Source organism: Caretta caretta, chromosome 16, assembly GCF_965140235.1.
Source record: "Caretta caretta isolate rCarCar2 chromosome 16, rCarCar1.hap1, whole genome shotgun sequence".
Taxonomy (NCBI): domain Eukaryota; kingdom Metazoa; phylum Chordata; order Testudines; family Cheloniidae; genus Caretta; species Caretta caretta.
In genome coordinates, this window is record NC_134221.1 from 20,256,005 (window position 1) to 20,280,463 (window position 24,459).

Sequence of the window (24,459 nt, forward strand, 5' to 3'; positions counted from 1 at the left end):
CATGAAGGGATATATGAATCTTTAGCGCATCTGGCACATAAATATCTTGCAATGCTGGCTACAACAGTGCCATGCAAACGCCTGTTCTCACTTTCAGGTGACGTAAACAAGAAGTGGGCAGCATTAACTCCTGCAAATGTAAACAAACTTGTTTGTCTGCGCGGTTGGCTGAACAAGAAGTAGGACTGAGTGGACTTGTAGGCTCTAAAGTTTTACATTGTTTTATTTTTGAATGCAGTTATTTTTTGAACATAATTCTACGTTTGTAAGTTCAACTTGCATGATAAAGAGATTGCACTGCAGTACTTGTATTAAGTGAATTGAAAAATACTATTTCTTTTATTTGTACAGTGCAAATATTTATAATAAAAATAAATATAAAGTGAGCACTGTACACTTTGTATTCTGTGTTGTAACTGAAATCAATATATTTGACAATGTTGAAAACATCCAAAAATATTTAAATAAATACTTTTCTCTTATTGTTTAACAGTGCGATTAATCGTGATTAATTTTTTAATTGCTTGACAGCCCTAAATAAAAGGAAACATATTTTGCAGACTCTTACATTTTAGATTTGCAGGGAAGATCGATTACATCTAACACTTAAGGTCCAGACTTGACCCTAAATCTCTTTTAATACAAATTCCTTCATTTGTTGTATTTCACCTTCATAGACGGTGTCTTTTCAATACAATGAAGTTTAGATGAGGTGCTGTTGAGGTTCAAGAGTAATTAAAGGTACTGCTGGCAATCTGCAGGGAGAACTGGTCTGGAACACGCCATGATGACTAGGTTGTTGTTTTTTTAATCCTTCAGAATTTGGTCCAACTTTTAAGAGTAGCCCTTTGCGTCTCTGAGTCAAATTCTGAAGCCCTCACTCTGGATTCACTTCTTGGTACAGGAGATACAGTGGTAGTATATTATTATTTAGTTAGTATTTGTTATTATTTATTCATCTATTCCAGTAGTGCCCACAATGTGCTAGGTGCTGTACAACTGTAAGAAGGCATGATCCTTGCTACAAAAGAAAGATGAAAAATTTTAAGGGTAACCACCGGAGAGAGTATATTTCATATTAAAGCACTTTACAAAGATTAATTCATTCTCAGAACACCTCTGGGAGGGAGGTATTTTACAGCTAGGGAAACAGGCAAGAAGTTAAGGACCTGATTTTCAGAAGCGTGAGCAGCCACAGCTCTCCCTTCCTTCACATGGAGCTGTGAATGCTTAGCACCTCTGAAAAACAGGGTCTACAGCCTTGCTTATAGTAGCAGAAATCAGACACAACTCTCATCAGCGGTAACAAGGGGGAAGCTATTACACAGACAAGAGTCAGGCCTGTTGCTATGAGGCTGCAGAAGAGCTCCTCCAATCGAGAATTACAGGTTCCAATTTTGCCATTGTAGATGCAGCCTAAATGACATGACCAAGGCCAAAGAGAGACAGTATCAGAACCAGAATTAGAACTCCTAAATTCTTGGCATCTAGTCTGGTGCTCAGACCACCAGGCCACACCCATAAAATCATTCAAAAACAGAGCAAATGCCAACACTAACGCATGAAACATTTCACTTTTTAGTTCATCCTTAAATAAAATAAAGGAGACAACCATATAGATTAACATACCAGACAGTAATTTTATCTAAGTAGTGTGCCTCCTTGATAGACATTTGAAATCTTCAATAGAAACAATTTTCCAGAAGAAATTATAGCAAAGAAATTGTTTCCATTACAAAAGGGTTGTGGCATCTTAACTGTTACTTTCTTTCCTCTCAACCTAGAAAGCATTTCTTGGATTCTTGTCTCAGTGCACTACCTTAACGTCCCTTAATGTGCAGTACCATAGTAATTCATCATTACTCAGCCTCCAAATTATTCTAGTGTTGATTAAATTAGTAAATGCAATCACAATCTGAAGCAAGTTAATTGAGAGAATTTATTTGGCCCTGACAGTTTTATGCATGTTTGATTAAGTATTATAAGGTTTGTTTTTGATTTTGCATAATTTAACTTTAAATCCTGCACTTGAGGGGGGGGGGCATCAACTATTAATGACCAAAATAAACTCTTTTAAGATGCGTATATTTATGATTTATTTCTCAATGCAATATCTTCCAGATTTTTTTTTGTTCTGTTGCCAAAGTGACAAATATGTTTAAAATAATATTTTGAGCCATTCGGTTCACGCTATAAATCTTTGGAAATGTGTACAATTCATTAAAAGTTTTGAAAGAAGTACAAGTTAGCATTTATATTGCAACAAGTGACATATAAATGTGTATGTTTGTCTTCTAAGCATGCCATAAAATATATCAGTGCTAGCCGGCCACTTTGACTAGTACTAATGGCCTGCTCTCGGGGCCGATGATAAGTTTCATCACAAATCTTCAATCCTGTCAACACAAAACTGTTCAATCATCAGGAATATGAGTTCTGTCTTTAGTAAAATTAGCACAGGAAAGAAATACAACCAATAGCCTCACCAAAGTGCGTGTGGATGGATTCTCTTTGGACTGAACTCAGGAGTGTTTGTTTAAGATCTGATCTCTTATCTCTTTGAATATCAAAGCTTCAATTCCCACTTGGCCCTAGGACATTATATTTATGAGGACACTCATTCATTTAAACAGCAAAGTGGCCAAAATACCACAAGTAGAAAAGTGGATCCGACTGTCTGCTTTTTGTAACTGAGACCTGAAAAACAAAAAGTTGCATTTTAAATACATCACTGATGTGGCTGCTGCCAGGGGTTACCCCTTCTGCTTTCATTCCATTTTGATTCCTATAGTTGCTCAGTAGAATTGTCTGAGGACTGGACATTTCTAGAATTTATCAAAGGCATTTCTTAATCAGACAGAGGGGCTGCTATTGGACATCAGGAGGACTGCCATCTCCCACCCCACCTACAGCACTTGGATTCAGCAGCAGCCCCAGCATTTTCCAGATCAGAAGATGGGAAACCAAGACTCAGATGGGACAAATCTATTTTCATAATTTTGTTGTTATGCACTAGCTTGGCTGAATTTTACTTCTCTCGTTCCCTCACTGTGGGCTCCAGTTCCTGAGAGTTAATTGCAGGGAATGACCGAGGGAGGTAAATGGAAGGCTGCTGTCTTGCTAATATTAGTCATTGAACAGATGTTTCCAGTTTTGTGCTATTGGAAAAATCTGTGAACTTTGCATCTCCTCTTCTCCGTCCCACCAGAAGGTATGTGGGAGAAATAGAAAGGGCAATTTTCTAGGAATATAAGGCTGCCCTATTACCCTTGGTATACTTTTTCCCACAGCATACATCAGGAACCCTTGTCTCTCTTCCTATATGCAGGCTAAAAATAGTCTCCAGTATAGACAGAAAATAGAGAGAATATTGCAATAACCCACAAGACAGTATATGCATTTGTAAGTTATTGTACACTGATATTGGTCCTGTGCTTTCAACAGCCTATGCAGTGTGGCTGTAACCTCTAATGACTGGCATGGCTTATTGGTATTAGCAGGTGGCTCAAACTTTTCTTGTTCTTTGCCTTGTTCCATTAATTGGGGTCTGTGGATGTTGTTTTTTGTCTCCAAGTGTTCTTGTCGAGTGTGGCTTCCAAGCTGACACCAACTTTCTTCATGTACTCCTTCACCATCTCAAACCACCTTTTTCTTGGTCTTCCCATGACTACTAGATCTTGTACTCTTTGGCCAACATAACTGTATCTCGTTGTCTCATATGACGCAGCCATCTTAGTCGATACTCTCTCAGCTTTTCTGGGATCATGGCTTGCACATGGCTCAAATTATTATTATTTAATGTTTACAGGGGACTGATGTGAGTTTTGTATCCTTCCATACTGGAAAGTAGTTCCTTTGTTAAGACTAGAGAAAATAGTAGGGAAGACATTTTCTTTTCCTACTGTTTTTAATATAGAAACTTCTTCTGACCATTCCAGTTGCACATAGACACCATCTGGAACCAGGCCAAGACACTGCCCTACTTCTGAAGGCCTTCTTCCAGGCCACAGCACGTTGGTCAGTTCTTGAAATCACAGGATGAACTGGACTGAATCTGTGCTTAAATGTATTGTGGTTTAACGTAGATCAAATCTTGGGCCTAATCTACTAGAAAATGGCTTTTCAGTCATGATCTTTGTAATGCTTGACATTTCTGAGTGGCTCTATATGCTAGGACAAGTTAAGCAGTAGCATCCTACTTAATATTCTATCTAGTTTGCTCCTGATGGAGCCATGCTTGGTACATAAAAGGTTGTTACAAGGAGGAGGGAGAAAAATTGTTCTCCTTAACTTCTGAGGACAGTACAAGAAGCAATGGGCTTAAATTGCAGCAAAGGCAGTTTAGGTTGGACATTAGGAAAAACCTCCTAACTTTCAGGGTGGTTAAGCACTGGAATAAATTGCCTCGTGAAGTTGTGGAGATTTTTAAGAGCAGGTTAGACAAACACCTGTCAGGGATGGTCTAGATCAGGGGTTTCAAACACAGAGTTTGAAACCCGCAGAGTTATTTGCTGTGGCCCACCAAGCTCCCCGAGTTATTTCCTGCGGCTGCCAAGCTCCCCTCCCCCGCCACCCCCTTCCCCCAGTGTGCCACATTCCCGCTCCTCTGCCTACCTCCAGGTGCTTCCTGCCGCCAAACAGCTGTTTGGCAGCGCTTAGCACTTTCCAGGAGGGAGTGGGGAGGAGGCGGAAAAGAGGTGGGGCAGGGGCGGGGATTTGAGGAAGGGGTTGGAATAGGGGCAGGGAAGGGGTGGGAAGAGGCAGAGTGGGGGCGGGACCAGGGGCAGGCTTTTGTATCTTTATATGAAAAGGTGTCAGTGATGCGGCTCTCGGGCCAATGTATTAGTCCTCATGTGGCCCTCGTAGTGATTTGAGTTTGAGATCCCCTTAATACTTAGTCCTGCTATGAGTGCAGGGGACTTGACTAGATGACCTCTCAAAGTCCCTTCCAGTCCTATGATTCTATGGGGCCAGGTGGATATCAATTCACTGGAAAGGGTACACCTATTGCTCTCTTTGGATGTGGGCAATTCCCTCTCTGCCCCTTCTCCCCCTAACAGCACTACATGTTAGAAACTCCATTAATTTAAATTTGAGTTATCTGTTGCCTCTTAAGGGTTATCACAGGGAACATCATGTCTACATTTTTCCCCCTAACAATGTCATGGGGTTGCTACCACTGTTACAAAATCATCAAAGACAGCAAGAGTGGGAGTGCTAATGTATTATTATTACTACTATTTATTTGTATTGCAGTAACACCTAGTAGCCCCAGTCATAAACCAAGGCCCCACTGTGCTGGGCGCTGTACAAACACAGACAATAAGATGATCCCTGCCCCCAAAGCACTGGCATCCACTATCTTAAGCACCATGTTGTGCAGACATACATTGAGCAGCTTGAACACAACACACTACTTAAAATGGCAGCAGTCTTCGGATCATTGCCTACACTAGCACTCCCACCACTGTTATGGCAGCAACAGTAACTGAAGCAACATTGTGAAACTTTCATTTAAAAAATATCGTGACATAGACAGCTGAAAAGCATGATCTGGCTCTTTCATACTAAGAGGAGGAATGTTTTTTCCCCATATCCATACATGAATTTTAAAACTCCTAATTGTAAGAAGTGTTATACAGTGGGAGAGGGGAGGGGGGAAGACTTATAGCAGGCACCCTTTGGCCCTCTACAAGTTGTATTGTGAATACAAAGACCTATTTGTGAGAATATGAAAGGTCAGAATAGAGCCCATAGGACAGAGTTCCACCCGTCTTTGAAAAAATCAAATCTACCTGTTTTGGCTGATATATTTCTCCTATCACGCTGTGGTATTGTATGTTTTAAGAAATTACATTTTATTTAATCTAAATTTAGCCAAATATGTTGTCCAGTGGGATCACTCTAGAAAAAAAATGTTTTGCTGCTGTTTGACAAATTCTGTTTTTCTTGGCCCTGCTCCACCAAATGCCTACACAAACACATGAGAACTACAAGCATAAGGAAAGATCTTGGGAAGTCAAAATACATTTTATTCTAGTAGTCACTGATGAGGTACATACTTTTTTATCTATGCCAGAGTGGGGTCTGAAAGAGCATTGCATGCATCTTGTTTTGATCAGGAGCCTGGAGTATTTTTATTTAAAAGAACTTCCGAAATAACACTGCACACAAATCCACAGGAGGAAACATAATATTATTGCTGTTGAAATTTCGTTTGACAATTCTCCACAGTACGGTTTTGGCTAAATAAAAATGTAGTAATGAAACGTTTCAGAGGCGAATGTATAGAGAAAACCGAAAGCTCGTTTCAAATTGTTCACTGAAGGAGGTGGAAAGGCTGGGCTGGGTGCAACTGAAAAAAGAGACGGGGCTAAATGCACCCTGGTGCGACTTCACTGACTGAAGTGGGGAAGACGCGGCTCAGGGTTATTTGTATCCATGTATCTGTCAACAGAGCTCGAGATTTATGAAAATACAACGATCCCGAGGCGTAACTAACCAACCCTTCCAAAGGCTGGGAAAGGTCCACCTTCTCCGCGGGTTTCTAGAGTCCACTGAGCCAGTGGCTTCGCCTCCAGCCTCTTGCCTTGTCCGCGGCGCCCTTCGAGCCCTCGCCCATGGGAAAGTACACAACACGAACCGCGCCCGAGAGTCAAACGGTTCCGTTCCTGCAACAACCGCGCCAGCCCCGCGGAGCGCTCCAGGCGGCTGCGGGGCGGGGGGGCCCAGCAGCTGGTGCCGACGGGCTTCCCCGGCGCTGTCCCCTACCGGGAAGAGAGCCCGGGAGAGGGGAGGGGCGGCGAGCCCGCCAGCTCGGCGCTTCGCTCGCTCGCTCCCGCCCGCCGGCCCCCGAGCTCGCGCATCAGCCAGCGGCGGCGGCGGCGCCCCCCCGGGCGAAACGCTGCGGCTCTGGGCGGCCGTTAATCACCCGCCGCCGCTCCCCTGCGGGCGGGGACCAGCTGTCCTCTGCCGAGCGGAAACTGGGGGGCAGCCCCGGAATGGGATAGCGAGAAACGGGGGGCAACAGCTCGCGCCAGCGCTGCCCCCTCTATCCCCCCCATTATTACCCTCCCCTCGTTATTGCCCCCAAGCTCTTATCCCCTCCCGCCCGTTATTGCCCCACTCCCCATCCCGTTACCCCAATCCTCCCTTCCCCCACTATTCCCCCCACTCCCCTGGGTGAAACCCCCTTGCCCCGCCCCGCCTGTTCTTGTCCCTCCCCCGTTGCCCGGGCGACAGGCTCCCCCCACCCTCGCGGCTCCTCTGCGGCTGTCCTCAGGGAGGCGAGGCGCTCGATGATGACATCATCATTCCGCGCCAGCAACCTCCCCCCACCCTCCTCAGTCGCCTCGGCCGGTACCGGTTGGAGCCCCGAGCGCCGCTGGCCCGCACATGCGCATAGCAGCGCTTGACCTCAGGCCCGGGCCCCCCCCGGGCCCGGGACACCTGTCCCCAGTAGCGGCGGCCACTCGGCCCGGGACCATGGGCAGCGCGGTGAGTGTCAGCGCCAGGGTGCGGCGGCTGGGGCGGGCGGGGGAGGCCGGTGCCCCCGAGGGAGAGAATAGGGCGATGGCCCAGTGACCCGCCGCTTGTCGGCCTCTGCCAGTGAGAGGCGAGGGATACCGGGAGCACGGGGCTGCGTCCCTGCCCCCCGTGGGCCTTTGCAGTGTTGTTAACTGACCACGCCGCCTTGAGCGGCCCCTTAGAGTGCGGGTTACCCCTCCTGCGAAACCACCTCTTCCCCCTGGGGTTCGGCTGGGACACGCCCAGTGCCTTCCCCCGACCGGCGGAAGAGCTCCGCCTGTCTCGCTCACCGAGAGAAGTCGGGCCGATACACGATATTACCTCACCCGCCTTGCGTCTCATTTGTGGACCGCTCCTCTGCGTACGCAGTGCTGGTGTCGCTGTGTCCCGCGCAGGATATCAGCGAGACAAGGTGGGGGTGGTAATATCTCTTACAGGCCCACCTTCTCTTGGTGAGAGAGGTAGGCTCTCAAGCTACACACGACTCCCCTTCATGAATTTATCAAATTCTCTTTTTGAACCCAGTTATGCTTTTGGCCTTCACAACGTCCGCCGGCAGGGAGTTCCACAGGTTGACTGTGCCTTGTGTAAAGAAGTACTTCCTTGTGTTTGTTTTAAACCTGCTGCCTCTTAATTTCATGTGGTGACCCCTGGTTCTTATGTTATTTGAAGGGGTAAATAACACTTCCCTATTTGCTTTCTCCACCCCACTCATGGTTTTATAGACCTCTATCCTATCTCCCCATAGTTGGGAGGAGGGCATGGGCCACAGAGAGAATGCAAAAGGGAGGGGAGAAAGAGATGGGAGCAAAGGGATGTGGAGGAAGGTAATCGGTAGGGCCTTGGGATAGTAGATTGGGTAAGGTGTGTGTACGTATGTGTGTGTACTGTGTGTTAATCCTTCTCTAAGGGAGGTGGCCCTGCCCACATCTGCTTGTTCTCTGGATGGGTATTGCAGTAGCCCGTGTTGCTCTGATATCAGGTTATTGCTAGGAAATGTCATTCTGTCCAGTGCTATGTTGTGATTTGTGGCTGCACCAAACTGGTTCCTCATCTCGCAGAAGCTTCTTTGATGGTGTGAGTGTGCTCTGCCAAATATGTGTGCGCGTATAGTGTGGTGTTTGGTGTCCGTGTGTACATATAATGGTGTATGTCTATATATGTATATACTTATAGGAATATATGCATTGCCAGACTGGATCACCCACAGCCCATCTAGTCTAGTCTCCTATCTGATAGTGGCCAGCAGCAGTTGCTTTAGAGGAAGGTGTAAGAAACCTCGTATTAGGTACATGTGGGAATATCTGCCCGTCTCCTAATCTCTCAAATTAGAAAAAGCATGAGGTTTACTATCTCTCCAAAATTTTGTTAACTCCTGATCTGCTATCATTATTTTATACAGTTTTTTTTCATGTTCCCTCTTTATTTGTAAGGTAAATAATCCAAGTTTTGTAAATCTCTTTTCAGCTGAGCGTTTTTCCAGGCCATTGATCATTCTCGTCACTCTTTTCTGAACTCCTAATTCTGGATTATCCTTTTGGGGGGGGGGGGGGGGGGGCGTGACCAATACTGCGCATGATATTGTAGATGAGACCACATCATTGATTTACAGAATGACATTGTAATACTCTCTGTATTCTCTTTCTCAATCCTTATGCATCCTAACATCGTGTTTGATTTTTTGGCCACAGCCGCACACCAAGCGAAGGTCTTCATTGGCCACGGTGTCACCCAGCTCCCTTTCCTGAATTGATAGTTTTAACTTAGAATCTTAGAAGGTGTATGAGGAGTATAATTTTCCCCTCCAGTGTGCATTACTTTTCATTTATCTACATTGAACTTCATTTGCTGTTGTGTTGCCCGTTCACCAAGCTTGTTTAGGTCCCTCTGAAGTCCCTCGCAAGCCTCTGTGGGCCTGACTAACTTAAAGAATTTTGTGTCATCTGCAAATTTTGCTACCTCACTGTTTACCCCCCTTTCCAGATCACAAATAAATATATTAAACAACACTGGACCTAATCTAGTGTGATTCTAGTAGAGTTGGTGTTATAGGAGGTAATTATAGCATTTTCATCATGAGCACCCTTTATAGCAAGAGAGAATAAAATGTGCCAGCTTGATTGCCTTGGAGACTGATGCCTCCATTTACCCACAGAATGGGATCATCATGGGCAGCAGCACTTTACATGTGTGCACACGCATTCCCCCATCTACCTTAGCTAGCAGGGAAATGTCTGAAAGGGCAGAAGGGGGGTCAGTTTTCAGTGACTTTCAGATCTTTAGCTTGACACCATGGCAAAGGGTGCCAATGACGGTGAGGGGTTTTTGTGTTATGAGTGCTTGGATCCAGACTGGCACTGAGCCAGCCGGAGGGGATGGTCTAAGCCTCTGAGTTGAAATTCCCAGAACCACAGTATCAAATCCAGAAAGGGTTGACTCAGTTTTTCATCCTTCTGAGGTAGATACTCCCTTGCAACAACAGATCTTTAAAAAAAAAAAAAAAAGGCAAAATCTTCAAAATAGGGTGTATAAAGTTAGGTATCCAAATGCATAGTTAGGAACTTAAACTTTCATGTGTATGTGCCTAAATACAAATTTTGGTGCCTAGCATTAAAGACTAAGATTAACAATTTTGACTCTGTCCTGTATGGTCTGTAATGGGCATTAAACATACTATAGTAAGAGGGGGAGGTTGCCTAATAGTTCCTGGGAAAAATTTCCATTCTCCCTCTTTTGTGCAAGGTACTGTGCACTAGCTAGTTGATCTTTTCTATCCCTATGGCAATTGTAATTTGTGGAGGTGGATGAATTTAGGCCCATATTAGTTAGATCCATGTGAATAGAACCTTGCACCTGTTCTGAACTTTAATGATTTCAGTGGACCTTCCTCCACACAGATCCAGTAGCTTTTGGGAAGAAAGGTGCTGTAGATATGTGAAACATAATTTGTTATATCCGTGCAGAAAACTAGTGTTAATTCAGTGTTACGGCTGAGGCCAGGTCTCCACTATAAACTTGCCTCGCTATAACTGTGTCATTCAGGGATGTGAAAAATCCGCACCCCTGAGCGACACAGTTATACCGACCTAAACCATGGTGTAGACAGTACTATGTTGACAGGAGGGCTTCTCCTGTTGACATACCTACTGCCTGTTGCAGAGGTGGATAGACTATGCCGATGGGAGAAGCTCTCCCATTGGCATAGTAGTGTCTTCACTGAAGCACTACGGCTGCACCATTGCCGTGTTTTAAGTGTAGACCTGCCCTGAAAGATCAAGCACCTAAGGGTCTACAATTTCAGCGTTAGGCCCTAGTCATGAACTCACTTATGTGCATGCTGAACTTTAAAAGTGAGTGGTTCCTTTGAAGCTACAGCTGGAAGCTTGACATTAACTCCGTTCCTTGAGCTTATACCTTAATAGAAGTTTCTCTTTATAACATAAATTATTTGTCAAATTGGTACCATGTACAGTATAACATAAGACTGCCATCTATGCAATAAACTACAATATATATCTGCTTCAGACTTGGCTTGATTTTTTTTTTAAAGTCTCAGTGAGATAAATAACAAGACAGTTGTTTCAGTAGTTTGGAAGTTATGAATATTTCCAGTCAGCAAGGTGAAACTTATTTTTTTATTTTTTAGATCAACTCAAACTTAGAAAGTTGTGGAGCTGTGAAACACCCTAGCAATATTTTTCACTGTACCTAGCTGGTCAGGTGGCACTGGAAAATGTCAAATATTATTTCATTGCAAGAGTTAAATGAGATCCAGAAAAGTCAACGGATTATTGACCTTTTGCCGAATGGATGGTTATGTCATTAAAAATGTATTGTTCTTAAAAGTTTACATTTCATCTTACAACACCCCCTCCCACAGCTGATCCAGTGTCGTGTTAATCTTATCTAAGAGCGTAGACCCATTAAATGTTTACATGATGGGCACAGCAGCATGCAAATGAGAACAAGCTGTTGCTGTTAAATGACCCGGTTAGCTCAGCTGTTGGAGCAGATCTCAGATTAACCTGCTGATTGTTTCACGGTAGAGAATAACAACTCTTCCTCTATGACAAGGCTCAGACATAAAGCCAGTATCTTAACTACACCCCAGCATCATACCATGAAAAAGGGGGGTATTCATGGACAGGGCAGAGCAGATACAGAAATCAGGTTTTTTAATGCTCTGACCCTCTATACTTACGAATGTACTTACTCTTAAGTAGGTAAGTAGTTCAATTGACTTCAGTGGGGCTACTCAGCTGAGTAAAATTAAGTAGGTGCATAAGAGTTTGCAGGAACAGGGCCTTAGGGAAGGATTTTAGAATGTTCAGTAATGTTCCAATTGACGGTATTCAAAAAGAGATTATATTTTTAAAAATACAATAAAAATAATATATAGAATGTTGTTGATACTGTCATATCTAATACAGGAATATATCAAGTTCTAAGTTTTGCAATTTGTCCATTAACAATATTTTTATTTAAAAAAATCACTTAAAAGCAGTATAGTGTGTAGAAGCACATTGTTACATATACGATCATGTGTAAGTTTTAGTGATCTAGAACATCATCTGTTAGAAAGATACTTCATTTTCTTAATCACAAGATTAAGAATAATTCATAATATGGTTAGAATAATAATGCTGTACATCTATGTATTGTCTTTCACCCAAGGATCTCAAACCACTTTAGAAACTTGAATTAATTGTATGTTATGGGCTTTTTCTGTAGTGTTTTTCTGTAGTGCTCATGATAGTACCTGAGCACTTTACTAAATTTGTTCCTATAACACTCTTGTGAAGTAGGGAAGTATTATTCCCATTTTACAGATGGGAAGCTGTAGCAAAGACTGGGGAGGCGACTTGTTCAGGGTCATATAGGATGCCCCGATAGACCCAGGAGCAGACCCCCAGATCTCCCAAATAACTTAACCACAACACCAATAATTTTCCTCTCTGTTAAGCCCCTGGGTCATACTGTTCATTGGTTATTAGGCAGAATTTACTTGGGGATTTCACCTTAAACAGTGCAACAATACATGGCCCCATTAAATAGGTCAGGATTATTATCTCTACAGGGTTAACTGAGGCGGAGGGTGGTTATGACTTGCCCAAAGTCTCACGTTGAGTTAATGAGGCTGTTCTGAGGTTTGTAAAGTACGGGTACTTTAATATCCTGGCATATAAGGTATTATAACCTTATAATAACTAATAGTAGCCTTGGTAATAATAGAAATTAATTTCAAAGGATGCTCTAATAATAAAGTGAAATTTCTTGTTAGTCCTAGCAATGATAGTATTTCTTCTTCAGCAAAAGAGAGAACTTTCCAGGCCTGTGTGTCTGAACTTTCTCCAGCTGTGAGATGCGAAGTAATAACAAGAAGCAATGTTACGGGGTGTGAAAGAAGGCTAGGGAAGTTCCCCATTATTTAATGGCATTGTCTGATTAGTGTTTTGTCATCTGATAATTCCTGGAAATTGGCACATTAGAAGCATGAGGTGAAACGGAGAGCAGCTAACAGACTAATGCTCATCACTGTCAAATAATAACAAAGGTTACATGGAAACATGTTATGATTTTAAATCATAAAAACTGCGTAAGACTAAGGATATTTCATTTATCTTTGTAGAATATGAAGGGAGAAATAAGGTAGGTAAATATCTTTTAAAACTATGGAGCACAGGGAATTGCCATGACAGTGAGCCCTCAAGGCTTATCCAAGCAAAGGGACGTACATCCTGTACAGTGTGAAAAAAACACATTGCTTTGTTTTTCTTGCAAAATGTTCCACTGTTTTCGTTTTGTTTGTTGGAAACCTCATTCTGGGATGTATTAGCAGGAGTGTTGTAAGCAAGACACAATAAGTAATTCCTCCTCTTTACTCCACGTTGATTAGGGCTCATCTGGAGTATTGTGTCTGGTTCTGGACACCACGTTTCGGGAAAGATATGAACGAATTGGCGAGAGTCCAGAGAAGAGCAACAAAAATTATTAAAGGTCTAGTAAACATGACCTGTGAGGGAAGATTAGGGGGAAAAAAGATGGGTTTGTTTAGTTTGGAGAAGAGAAGACCTAGGGGGTCATGATAACAGTTTTCAAGTACATAAAAGATTATTATAAGGAGTAGGGAGAAAAACTGTTCTCGTTAATTTCTGAGGATAGGTCAAGAAGCAGTGGGCTTAAATTGCAGCAAGTTTAAGCAGTTTAAGTTGGACATTAGGAGAAACATCCTAACTGTCAGGGTGGTTAAGCACTGAAATAAATTGCCTAGGGAGGTTGTGGAATCTCCATCATTGGAGATTTTTAAGAGCAGGTTAGACAACACCTGTCAGGGATGGTCTAGAGAATATTTAGTCCTGCCTTGAATGCAGGGGACTGGACTAGAAAATATCTAGAGGTCTCTTCTAGTCCTTCAATTCTGTGATGCTTAGCAAGGTTTAAATTGAGCCCAGAATTGCTATTGTCTTTACTGTGCCCAGTATTTATTTGCACAGTACGTAGAAATCCTCACTCGAATAGAGTTTTACTTATAAGTGAATAAGGATCAAATGAAAACCCATACATTAGTGGAACTAGTGACATGGGTAAGGACTGGTCATGTTGCAGTATCATGCCCCGTTGATTAAGAGGATGTGCTGTATGTTAATCAACCTTGCAAAATTGTCATGAAAATATACCAGTTCAGAGACACAATCCTCTTGCCTCCACTCCATTGCCATAGTGAGGTTGATGGTAGGCTAATATTAGAATCTAGATAGCATGCTGATTGGGTGTTTTGTAATCATCTAGTTAGGCAGTAATGGAAAAAATTATATTTTACTTTCCCATGAAAAAAATACATTACCCCAGGCAAGCGAGTGAATAGAGTTTTGCAAGGGGGCTGTAAATAGCAGCCAGGTTGGAATAGATCCACCAGACGCTCTCTATCTCCCTCTGGAGTTTTTTAAACATGTTTTCCTTCTGTTCCTTCCTGCAGGCCTGTTCCTTCCTGGAAATTCAGCAGAAAGTTTGCATTCATAGGTTGCCGAATCTTTTCCATATTAATGGATGACATTTGATATGTGCACTGCAAATCCTGCTCTGGGACTCTGTGAACTGTGGGGTGCCTGATGCCTGTAATCCCCATTCCCCGCCGTGTCCGTTCTTTCCACGGCCCCCACACAACATGTCTGCATTCAGCCTGTGGCCCAGTAAGGACCACTCACTTGGTGCGCACCAAGTACAACAACTTCGACATCTATCTGAAATCCCGATGGATGTACGGATTCATTCGCTTCCTGCTGTACTTCAGCTGCAGCCTGTTTACCTCCATCCTCTGGGTGGCACTCTCTATCTTGTTTTGCCTTCAGTACCTGGGCATCCGGATCTTTCTGCGTTTCCAGTACAAACTCTCCATCATCCTCCTCTTGTTGGGGCGAAGGCGGGTGGACTTCAGCCTCATGAATGAACTGCTCATCTATGGAATTCACGTGACCATGCTGCTAGTGGGGGGGCTGGGCTGGTGTTTCATGGTGTTTGTGGATATGTAAATAAAGTGAGCGCACGTGGGCTCAGGAGGCGACTCTTACTCTACCCCAAACATATATCTCCTTTTCCTTTTTTAAATATAAATTTATTTATCAGTGCTAGTTTTTTGATAAATTCATGTATCTGTCTCTGGAACTGGGTTTATTTCAATTTTATTTTATTTTTGAGGGCTGGGGTACTGCTTAATTCCAATCCCTGATTGCAAGTGGGCTACATTCGATTTTTGTTTGCACAGTGAAAAGTACATACATTTCCTTTCAGTTCATCGGAGTCTAGCCTGCTGAACTATTCCAGTGGGCATGAAAAGGGCAGTGATTTAACTGGAGGAGGGAAGTCAAATAATTTTGCACCCTGCCCCTTTAATCCATCTGTCTCCTCTTTCTAAAAATGTTCAGTGATGTCCTACACAAGTAATATATAGTCCTATCTACCCAGTCTTCTCCCTCTATGTATTCTGGACTTTGCATTATTCTTTGCTAAACATATTGGGCCAAATTCATCAGTGATTTGAGTAGACTTACACCAGGGATGTATTTGGACCATTTTGATATTTTATTTACCTCAGTCTGCAGCTTTGATAGCTTTGAATGGCTTCCCCACTAGGCATTTAGGGTGGGATCTTCCAAAATCACTTGACATTGACGTATCATTCCATTTGAAGTAATGGAAGCAGAGTTAGGCCCAATGCTAAATGCTTCTGAAAATTCCACCCTCGGCAAATAGATCACTGGAAAATGATAGGCCTAGAGTAACTCATCTCCATCTCTTCCTTAATGCCAAACATATTTGGACCTGATTCTGATCTTTCTTACTTTGGGTTTACTCTAGTGTCTTCACGGAAGTTACTCCTGAATTGCACCAGTGCAAGTGAGATCAGACTATGGTGTCCTTCATTTAGGGGAACTTGAAAACTAACCAAAATCTGAAAGTGCAGCATTGTGAATTCTTAAATATTATAGAGGAAATATTCTGGCTCTGCCACCAGTTGTGGTAGGGGAAGGTCAAGTAATTAGAAACTTTTTCTGTGGATTTAATAATCGAGAGACAAGTTCTGATCTCAGTCACACCGATCTTAATCTGGGGTAATTCCCCTGAAATCCATTTACTCATAACTGCAACTGAGTTCAGTGCCTGGCCCAAAGTGTCTGTTCAGAGTTACCAGCATTTACTCAAAACAAACTTAGAATGTTGTCCCTTTCCCCATTTTTCTGTAAGGAATTGCAGATTGATTCCTTACAAGAAGGTTGACTACAAAGACCAAGACCTGTTTCTGTTTTCAAACCATTATAATTCAGTCCATTGAAGTCAATGGAGTCATGCTGATATAAAGTTAGTGTAAGTGAGATGAGAATTAGGTCACTAATGTATTGAAAAGAACATTTTTGTGGTCCAGTATTTGTATTGCCTTCAGTAGGGTTACTTCACAGAGTCCAATACATACTCATATGCTGAGAAAAAAGGTACTTTTACGTTGCAGCTTGTGGGAACAGTGCCTTTTGGTGGTAGACCTTTTGTTTTGCAAATTTGCGGATGCAGAGTAGGGATGCTTCTGTCTGAAGCCTTAATCTAGAGCAAAACCAGAAATTATTTATACGGTCTGATAATCCAATAATACAGACTGACCACAGGGTGCTGATTAAGGCTGGGTCCCTGCAGAATAAATCTTAGATCAGCACTGCAGGAGCTGAGGGACGTTTCTATGGGAGCAAAGTGGTTAATCAGTGTGCCATGAACCATGTTCTCTTGATGCTCTGTGGTAGTTGCCAGAACTCTGCATGTAACTGCTCCCCTTGGGCTTTGTTCTAGGAGAGCTCACGCAACTGCTGTGTTTATTAAATCTGGCTACCCAACCTGCACTCATCACCCTTGCGTCTGAGCACCTTGCACATTCTTAATTTGTTTTAGTAATATCTGATGTTTAAGGCTAAGATTTTGTCATGGGTATTTTTTAGTAAAAGTCACAGAAGGCCACAACGCACAATGCTGTTGGGACTTGCAGCTGCTCCAGCTCCGCCACTGCCCCCGGGGGACTGACCCAACTCTGGCTGGCTGCCGGTCAGCTGTTTTGGTGGCCCAGGGGTTAGCCACTGGTCAGAGGTTCTGGCAACTGTGATTTGAGCAGCCCCGAGACTGACAGCTGCTCCAGCCCTGCCCCAGAAGAAGTCCCGGAGGTCCCAGAAAGTAATGGAATCTGCGACCTCCGTGACAGTATCACTGCCTTACTTATGTTTCTTATATATGAGTTTCCAGAATTGATGGGAGGGAGGGAGATCCTCTGTGATACTTCCATTCCCCAATCCTCCCACCCAAAATTTGGAGGCCCAGATTCTGGGCTCCAATGCGCAGACCCTTTCTAGCAAAGCTGTATCGGGTCTCTAGGGAGGGCGGTTTCCCACGTGGGATAACAATGCCCTGTTATCTCCATTCTCCATGCAGCTCCCAGCCTAAGGGAGTAGGAAGGATTAGAGTTGGAGTACTCTGGGCACCGATTATCCTAGCCTCCCTGACAATTCATAGGGAGTCACTGCAGGCAATATAAATTACAGCAGCCTTGGAGCTGCTCTGACTAATGCTGGGGCCCCAGCAGCCCCCAAACCATCCAAAATCCCACAGCTGCAAAAGTCAGGTAAAGCCACTTGTGCTCCTCCCAACTGTGCCTGGCTGGCACATCACAGAATCTGGCTTTAAGTCAGGTGGAAACTCTTGGCAGAGGGGATCTCTTTCAGTGCCTATTTAAATAACAGCCAGAAGAGGGGTCACTGGAGAGTGTGCTGTCTTGATTTCCCCTCACCTGTTCCATCTTCTGCATGAGCTATCTACAGCAGTCCCAGTCCTTGTTGATCCAGGGAGCCAGGCACCAAATATGCACCCCTGTGTTTCAGTGCATTACAGTGTTCCTAAAGCGCCATGCTGGCCCTCGGTGTCCAAAATTGGATATTACTTATCAAGTGAATGTCCTTCTAAAGTCAAGTAAAAGGGAAATGTTTATCAAATCAAGGAAAGGAGCAGACCAAGTCAAGGATAAAAGGTCACATAAAAGATTAAATGTAGATGAAAATGGTGCCCTATATATGAAAATGATCCCCCAATTTATTCCCTACACCCAAATGTCTGCTGTCAAAATGCCCTAAAGCTTCACTTACCAAGACCTGACTTCAGGACTCTGTGATTCTCCTGGAAAGGTGGATAACTTGGAAGGCTGTAAATGCATGGTGTGATTACAGCTGGCGAACAAGTAGCAAGATTCCTATGTTCTATTCCCAGATGTGTCACTATTGCTGAGAGCTTGGGTAAATCCTTGAAACTGACTCATTTCCCACATCTGTAAAATGGAGATTATACCTGCCTTCCTTTGTAAAGTGCTAATGATCTTTGTTTGAAAGGTACTAAATACACAAAGGGAAAAATATTATGTCACAGGCCCTAAGCCAGTGCAAGACCTATATTCCTTAACATCACCATCACCTATGCATTGTATCAGCTGCAGCTGGGGAAATGATGGCCTTTGAACACCAATGTTGGCAGGTAAGAGGAAGAGGGAGTAGTTTTCAAATTTTTAAAATGTGTCAACTTGAACATTTTAGGTGTACATGAATAGACTAATATTTGGCACCTATATAGCACTTTTCATCTTCAAAGTGTTTTACAAACACTAGCTAATTAATCCTCACAACATCCCTAGGAGGTTGCTGAATAAGTAAGATTTTGGTAACGATTTGGGATTGTAATCAGTGTTTTAATACAGGGATTTTGTTTTTAAGCATTTAAGTTTACTTTTAATTAAAGGTTTTTCTCAAGGAGTTGAGATGTTCAAGGTGACCTACAAGTTCAAGGAGGTGACGGTGGGCTGTGAGGGGAAAATCCTGTTAACCAAGCCAGAGCTATATTATGGACAGATTTCAGAGTAGCAGCCGTGTTAGTCTGTATTCGCAAAAAGAAAAGGAGGACTTGTGGCACCTTAGAGACTAACTAATTTATTTGAGCATAAGCTTTCGTGAGCTACAGCTCACTTCATCGGATGCATAAAGTGGAAAATACAGTGAGGAGATTTATATACAAAAATGGGTGTTTATCATACACATTGTAAGGAGAATGATCACTTAAGATGAGCTATTACCAGCAGGAGAGTGGGGTGGAGGGAGAGAAAACCTTTTGAGTGATAATCAATGTTGGCCATTTCCAGGAGTTAAAAAGAACGTCTGAGGAACGGCGGGGGTGGGGTGGGGGGGGAATAAACAAAGGGAAATAGTTTTACTTTGTATAATGACTCAACCACTCCCAGTCTCTATTCAAGCCTAAATTAATTGTATCCAATTTGCAAATTAATTCCGATTCAGCAGTCTCTGGTTGGAGTCTGTTTTTGAAGTTTTTTTGTTGAAGAATAGTCACTTTTAGGTCAGTAATCGAGTGACCAGAGAGATTGAAGTGTTCTCTGACGGGTTTATGAATGTTATAATTTTTGACATCTGATTTGTGTCCATTTATTCTTTTATGTAGAGACTGTCCAGTTTGACCAATGTACATGGCAGAGGGGCATTGCTGGCACATGATGGCATATATCACATTGGTAGATGTGCAGGTGAACGAGCCTCTGAGTAAACGACATGGTGAAGCGTGTGCTTTCAATAAGCAATTTTTTCTCATAAAGCTTTCTTCATTGCAAAAATCCTTTTTATAAAAAAAAGAAAAAAAATTATCAGAACAGACCAAATAATAAAATGGGTAGAAGATGGAATTTATTCCTATGTCTTTAGGAGTCAGACAAATAGCCAATTAATGTCAGTTGCCAGAAATATTTTAGCCTGAGCAGGTATGTGCAAACCCTACTCCACTGTGGAAATCAGTTTTCCCTTGGATTTATTCCTGTTTCCCAAACTCTCAGACATGAGAGAGAGAGAGAGAGAGAGACATGGTCAGATTAAAAATAATTAGAAAAAATAAGTTCATTATATTACAGATAACACTAGAGATCATTAAAACTGAAACGATTTGAAAAATTTAACCAACTTTTCACCATTGGTGCTTTTTGCTTCGCTTTTCCAGTTTCATCTTGGACAATGAGATAAACTCGTCACTGTCACTTTTGTTTTTAGTCAGTTTTTCCTTGATCCTCTCATGCTGCTTCTTTGGGCTACTGCAGATTAATGTTTGTTTGGTTTTCAAAATGCTTTCAGGGAAATTTAAAAAGAAACCATAGAAGCATTTCTATTTGTTTTAAGTTCTGAGAGAGGTTATTTTTACCAGACCAACATTTTGGGCTGTATTTGATCTGACAATGTCCCTTTGGGGTCCAATCCTGCAGTCTTTGCACATCCAAAACTCCCTTTGATATCTCCTTTTCAAGTCATTGAAGGTTTCAGATATGCAGGGAATAGAAGACCTTTATGTTTTTGAAGCAGGAACTCCCAATCTGTTACAGCAGACTTGAGGGCAAGGATGATTGTATGTGTGGTAACAAAGTCACATTAGCTCTGCCCTTTAACTGATGAATGTAGAAAATACAATGCAAAGTGTTTGATTTGCACCATGTTAACCTTTTGAAACATGGATACAACTCTGTGTCTTGAGTGCCTGTTGAGTTCTTTATGAAACATGCCACCTTCAATAAACTGTTTTTTTTAATGTCTGAATGGATTGGTTGTTTAAACCAATGGGAAGATGTTAGAGATTCTGTTTTACAAAGATACTACCACTCTGCTCTGGTATTGTTTGCCATCCACATTGCACAGATGTAAATTATTACAGCAAGTGTGAGGCGGTAGAGAATCAGGCCCAGTGTGATTAAGCCTCACAGACATCCTTGTGAGGTGAGTGTAATTATATCTATTTTTATAGCTGGGTAAATTAATGATTAGGAAGGTTAGTCACCAAGGAGTTATTGGGAGAGCCAGGAGTCCTGACTCCCAGTCCCTTGCTCTAACATGACTTAGGTCTTGCCATATCCCCTTGCAGGTGTGGAGTAGATGCACAGGTTGCTGTCTGCTGCTGCCCCTCTCTTGTGTGGGGATGAGACTGCACTACAAGATTGTGATCACGATTCAGCAGTCAATTAGGCCATGACCAATTGTGGGGTTAATCTCAGTTGATGCAAAAAGTGAGAAGTGCCAGAGACTCCATAACATCTACTAAGGACGTTGTTATTGCTCCTGGTTTTACATAGAAGGTACTCAGATGGTAGGGTGATGGGCAGCTGCATACACAGATCCAAGATAGATGCTGAACATGATTTGCTCTGGTCTGCACTAATTGGTTAGCTTTGTGTAATGTTTTCTAGCCAATGAAGCCATGGGCTCCAGGGAGACAAGTATGGAGAGGGCGATTGCAAGCAGGAAAAGATAAACTTCTGGAGCAGCATTCATGTGGCTCCAGGAACCCAAACCCTCCCATAAGGGGCACAAAGAGGCCGTAGCCACTACTACTGCCCAAAAGCTAGAATATCAGCCACAGAGTGCTGTGGGGAGAGGAGGTTGTGAGGGGTTGGATCACAGAAACCCCCTGGGAGCTGCCACCTGATGTGCTAAGACTACTTCTCCTGCTTTCCTGCCCTGCCAGCGTAGGACTCCAGCACCCTGCCTGGTTTGAGCCAGACCTGCTAGCCTGCTGCAGAGCCAGACCCAGGTCTGAACCACGTCCCCTGACAGCTGTAGGCTTAACTGAAAGCAGCTTACAGAAGTGTGCCTGTCTTTAACACTCAGATGCCCAATTCCCAATGGGGTCCAAACCCTAAATAAATCTGTTTTACCCTCTATAAAGCTTATACAGGGTAAACTCAAATTGTTCGTCCTCTATAACACTGGTAGAAATGCACAGCTGTTTGGCCCCCCAAGTATTAATACATACTCTGGGTTAATTAATAAGTAAAAAGATATTTTATTAAATACAGAAAATAGGATTTAAGTGGTTCCAAGTAGTAACAGACAGAACAAAGTGAATTACCAAGCAAAATAAAATAAAAGACGTCGGACTAAGTCTAGTACAGTAATAAAAACTGAATACAGATAAAATCTCACCCTTAGAGATGTTTCAGTAAGTTTCTTTCACAGACTGGAGCTGGAGACCTTCCTAGTCTGGGCACAATCCTTTCCCCTGGTACAGCCCTTGTTCCAGCTCAGGTGGTAGCTAGGGGATTCCTCATGATGGCTGCCTTCCTTGTTCTGTTCCACCCATTTATATATCTTTTGCATAAGGCAGGGATCCTTTGTCCCTCTGGATTCCCACCCCTCCTTCTCAGTGGGAAAGCACCAGATTAAAGATGGATTCCAGTTCAGGTGACATGGTCACATGTCCTGTCAGACCCCAAGCCTTCATTCCTCCCAGCCTGTCTCACAGGAAGGCCTACCTGCAACCAGAGCCATCCACAGTCAATTGTCCCGGTTGACGGGAACCATCGAGATTCCAAATCACCATTAATGGCCCACACTTTGCATAACTACAATAGGCCCTCAGAGTTATATTTCATATTTCTAGTTTCAGATACAAGAGTGATACATTTATACACATAGGATGACCACACTCAATAGGTTATAAGCTTTGTAATGATACCTTACAAGAGACCTTTATTTTAGTTACATTATATTCACACTCTATATATAGAGTTCAGAGTAGCAGCCGTGTTAGTCTGTATTTGCAAAAAGAAAAGGAGTACTTGTGGCACCTTAGAGACTAACAAATTTATTTGAGCATAAGCTTTTGTGAGCTACAGCTCACTTCATCGGATGCATTCAGTGGAAAAGTGAGCTATTACCAGCAGGAGAGCGGGGGGGCCGGGGGCGGTAGTGATAATCAACGTGGGCCATTTCCAGCAGTGGACAAGAATGTCTGAGGAACAGCCGGGGGCGGAGGGGGATGGAATAAACATGGGGAAATAGTTTTACTTTGTGTAATGACCCATCCACTCCCAGTCTTTATTCAAGCCTAAGTTAATTGTATCCAGTTTGCAAATTAATTCCAATGCAGCAGTCTCTCCTTGAAGTCTGTTTTTGAAGTTTTTTTGTTTAAGAATTGCCACTTTTAGGTCTGTAATCGAGTGACCAAAGAGGTTGAAGTGTTCTCCGACTGGTTTTTGAATGTTATAATTTTTTGCGTCTGATTTGTGTCCATTGATTTTTTTACATAGAGACTGTCCAGTTTGGCCAATGTACATGGCAGAGGGGCATTGCTGGCACATGATGGCATATATCACATTGGTAGATGTGCAGGTGAACAAGCCTCTGATAGTGTGGCCGATGTGATTAGGCCCTGTGATGATGTCCCCTGAATAGATATGTGGACACAGTTGGCAACGGGCTTTGTTGCAAGGATAGGTTCCTGGGTTAGTGGTTCTGTTGTATGGTTGCTGGTGAGTATTTGCTTCAGGTTGGGGGGCTGTCTGTAAGCAAGGACTGGCCTGTCTCCCAAGATCTGTGTGGGTTACCAAAAGAAACTATAGCATTTGCTCAAGAAAATCCCTGAAAAAGCACAAGAACAAATCCGAACAAATCTGGAATGCTGACCAGGGGTATTCTATCTGCTACCCAAGATCCATAAATTGGAAATCCTGGATGCCCCATCATCTCAGGCATTGGCACCCTGACAGCAGGATTGTCTGGCTATGTAGACTCCCTCCTCAGGCCCTATGCTAGCAGCACTCCCAGCTATCTTTGGGACACCACTGACTTCCTGAGGAAACTACAATCCATCGGTGATCTTCCTGAAAACACCATCCTGGCAAACTATGGATGTAGAAGCCCTCTACACCAACATTCCACACAAAGATGGACTACAAGCCGTCAGGAACACTATCCCCGATAATGTCACGGCTAACCTGGTGGCTGAACTTTGTGACTTTGTCCTCACCCATAACTATTTCACATTTGGGGACAACGTATACCTTCAAATCAGCGGCACTGCTATGGGTACCCGCATGGCCCCACAGTATGCCAACATTTTTATGGCTGACTTAGAACAACATTTCCTCAGCTCTCGTCCCCTAATGCCCCTACTCTAATTGCGCTACACTGATGACATCTTCATCATCTGGACCCATGGAAAAGAAGCCCTTGAGGAATTCCACCATGATTTCAACAATTTCCATCCCACCATCAAACTCAGCCTGGACCAGTCCACACAAGAGATCCACTTCCTGGACACTACGGTGCTAATAAGCGATGGTCACATAAACACCACCCTATACCGGAAACCTACTGACCGCTATGCCTACCTACATGCCTCCAGCTTTCATCCAGACCACACCACACGATCCATGGTGTACAGCCAAGCTCTGCGTTACTACTGCGTTTGCTCCAAATCCTCAGACAGAGACAAACACCTACAAGATCTCTATCAAGCGTTCTTACAACTACAATATCCACCTGCTGAAGTGAAGAAACAGATTGACAGAGCCAGAAGAGTACCCAGAAGCCACCT

General features: G+C 43.1%; 2 protein-coding genes across 2 annotated transcripts in view; both read left to right on the forward strand.

Annotated features, from left to right (window-relative positions):
- The first annotated feature begins 7,358 nt into the window (after window positions 1-7,358).
- TMEM250 (transmembrane protein 250) lies at window positions 7,359-15,106 on the forward strand. The gene is made up of 2 exons (XM_048823157.2): window positions 7,359-7,497; window positions 14,504-15,106. The coding sequence occupies exon 2, from the start codon at window positions 14,637-14,639 to the stop codon at window positions 15,054-15,056; it is 420 nt and encodes a 139-aa protein (XP_048679114.1). The 5' UTR covers window positions 7,359-7,497; window positions 14,504-14,636; the 3' UTR covers window positions 15,057-15,106.
- The window catches only part of NACC2 (NACC family member 2), a 130,392-nt gene continuing 113,339 nt past the window's right edge, over window positions 7,407-24,459 (forward strand). Inside the window, exon 1 of the mRNA XM_075120545.1 lies at window positions 7,407-7,497. The gene's annotated coding sequence lies outside the window, so the exon portion shown is untranslated. The remainder of the gene's footprint in view (window positions 7,498-24,459) is intronic.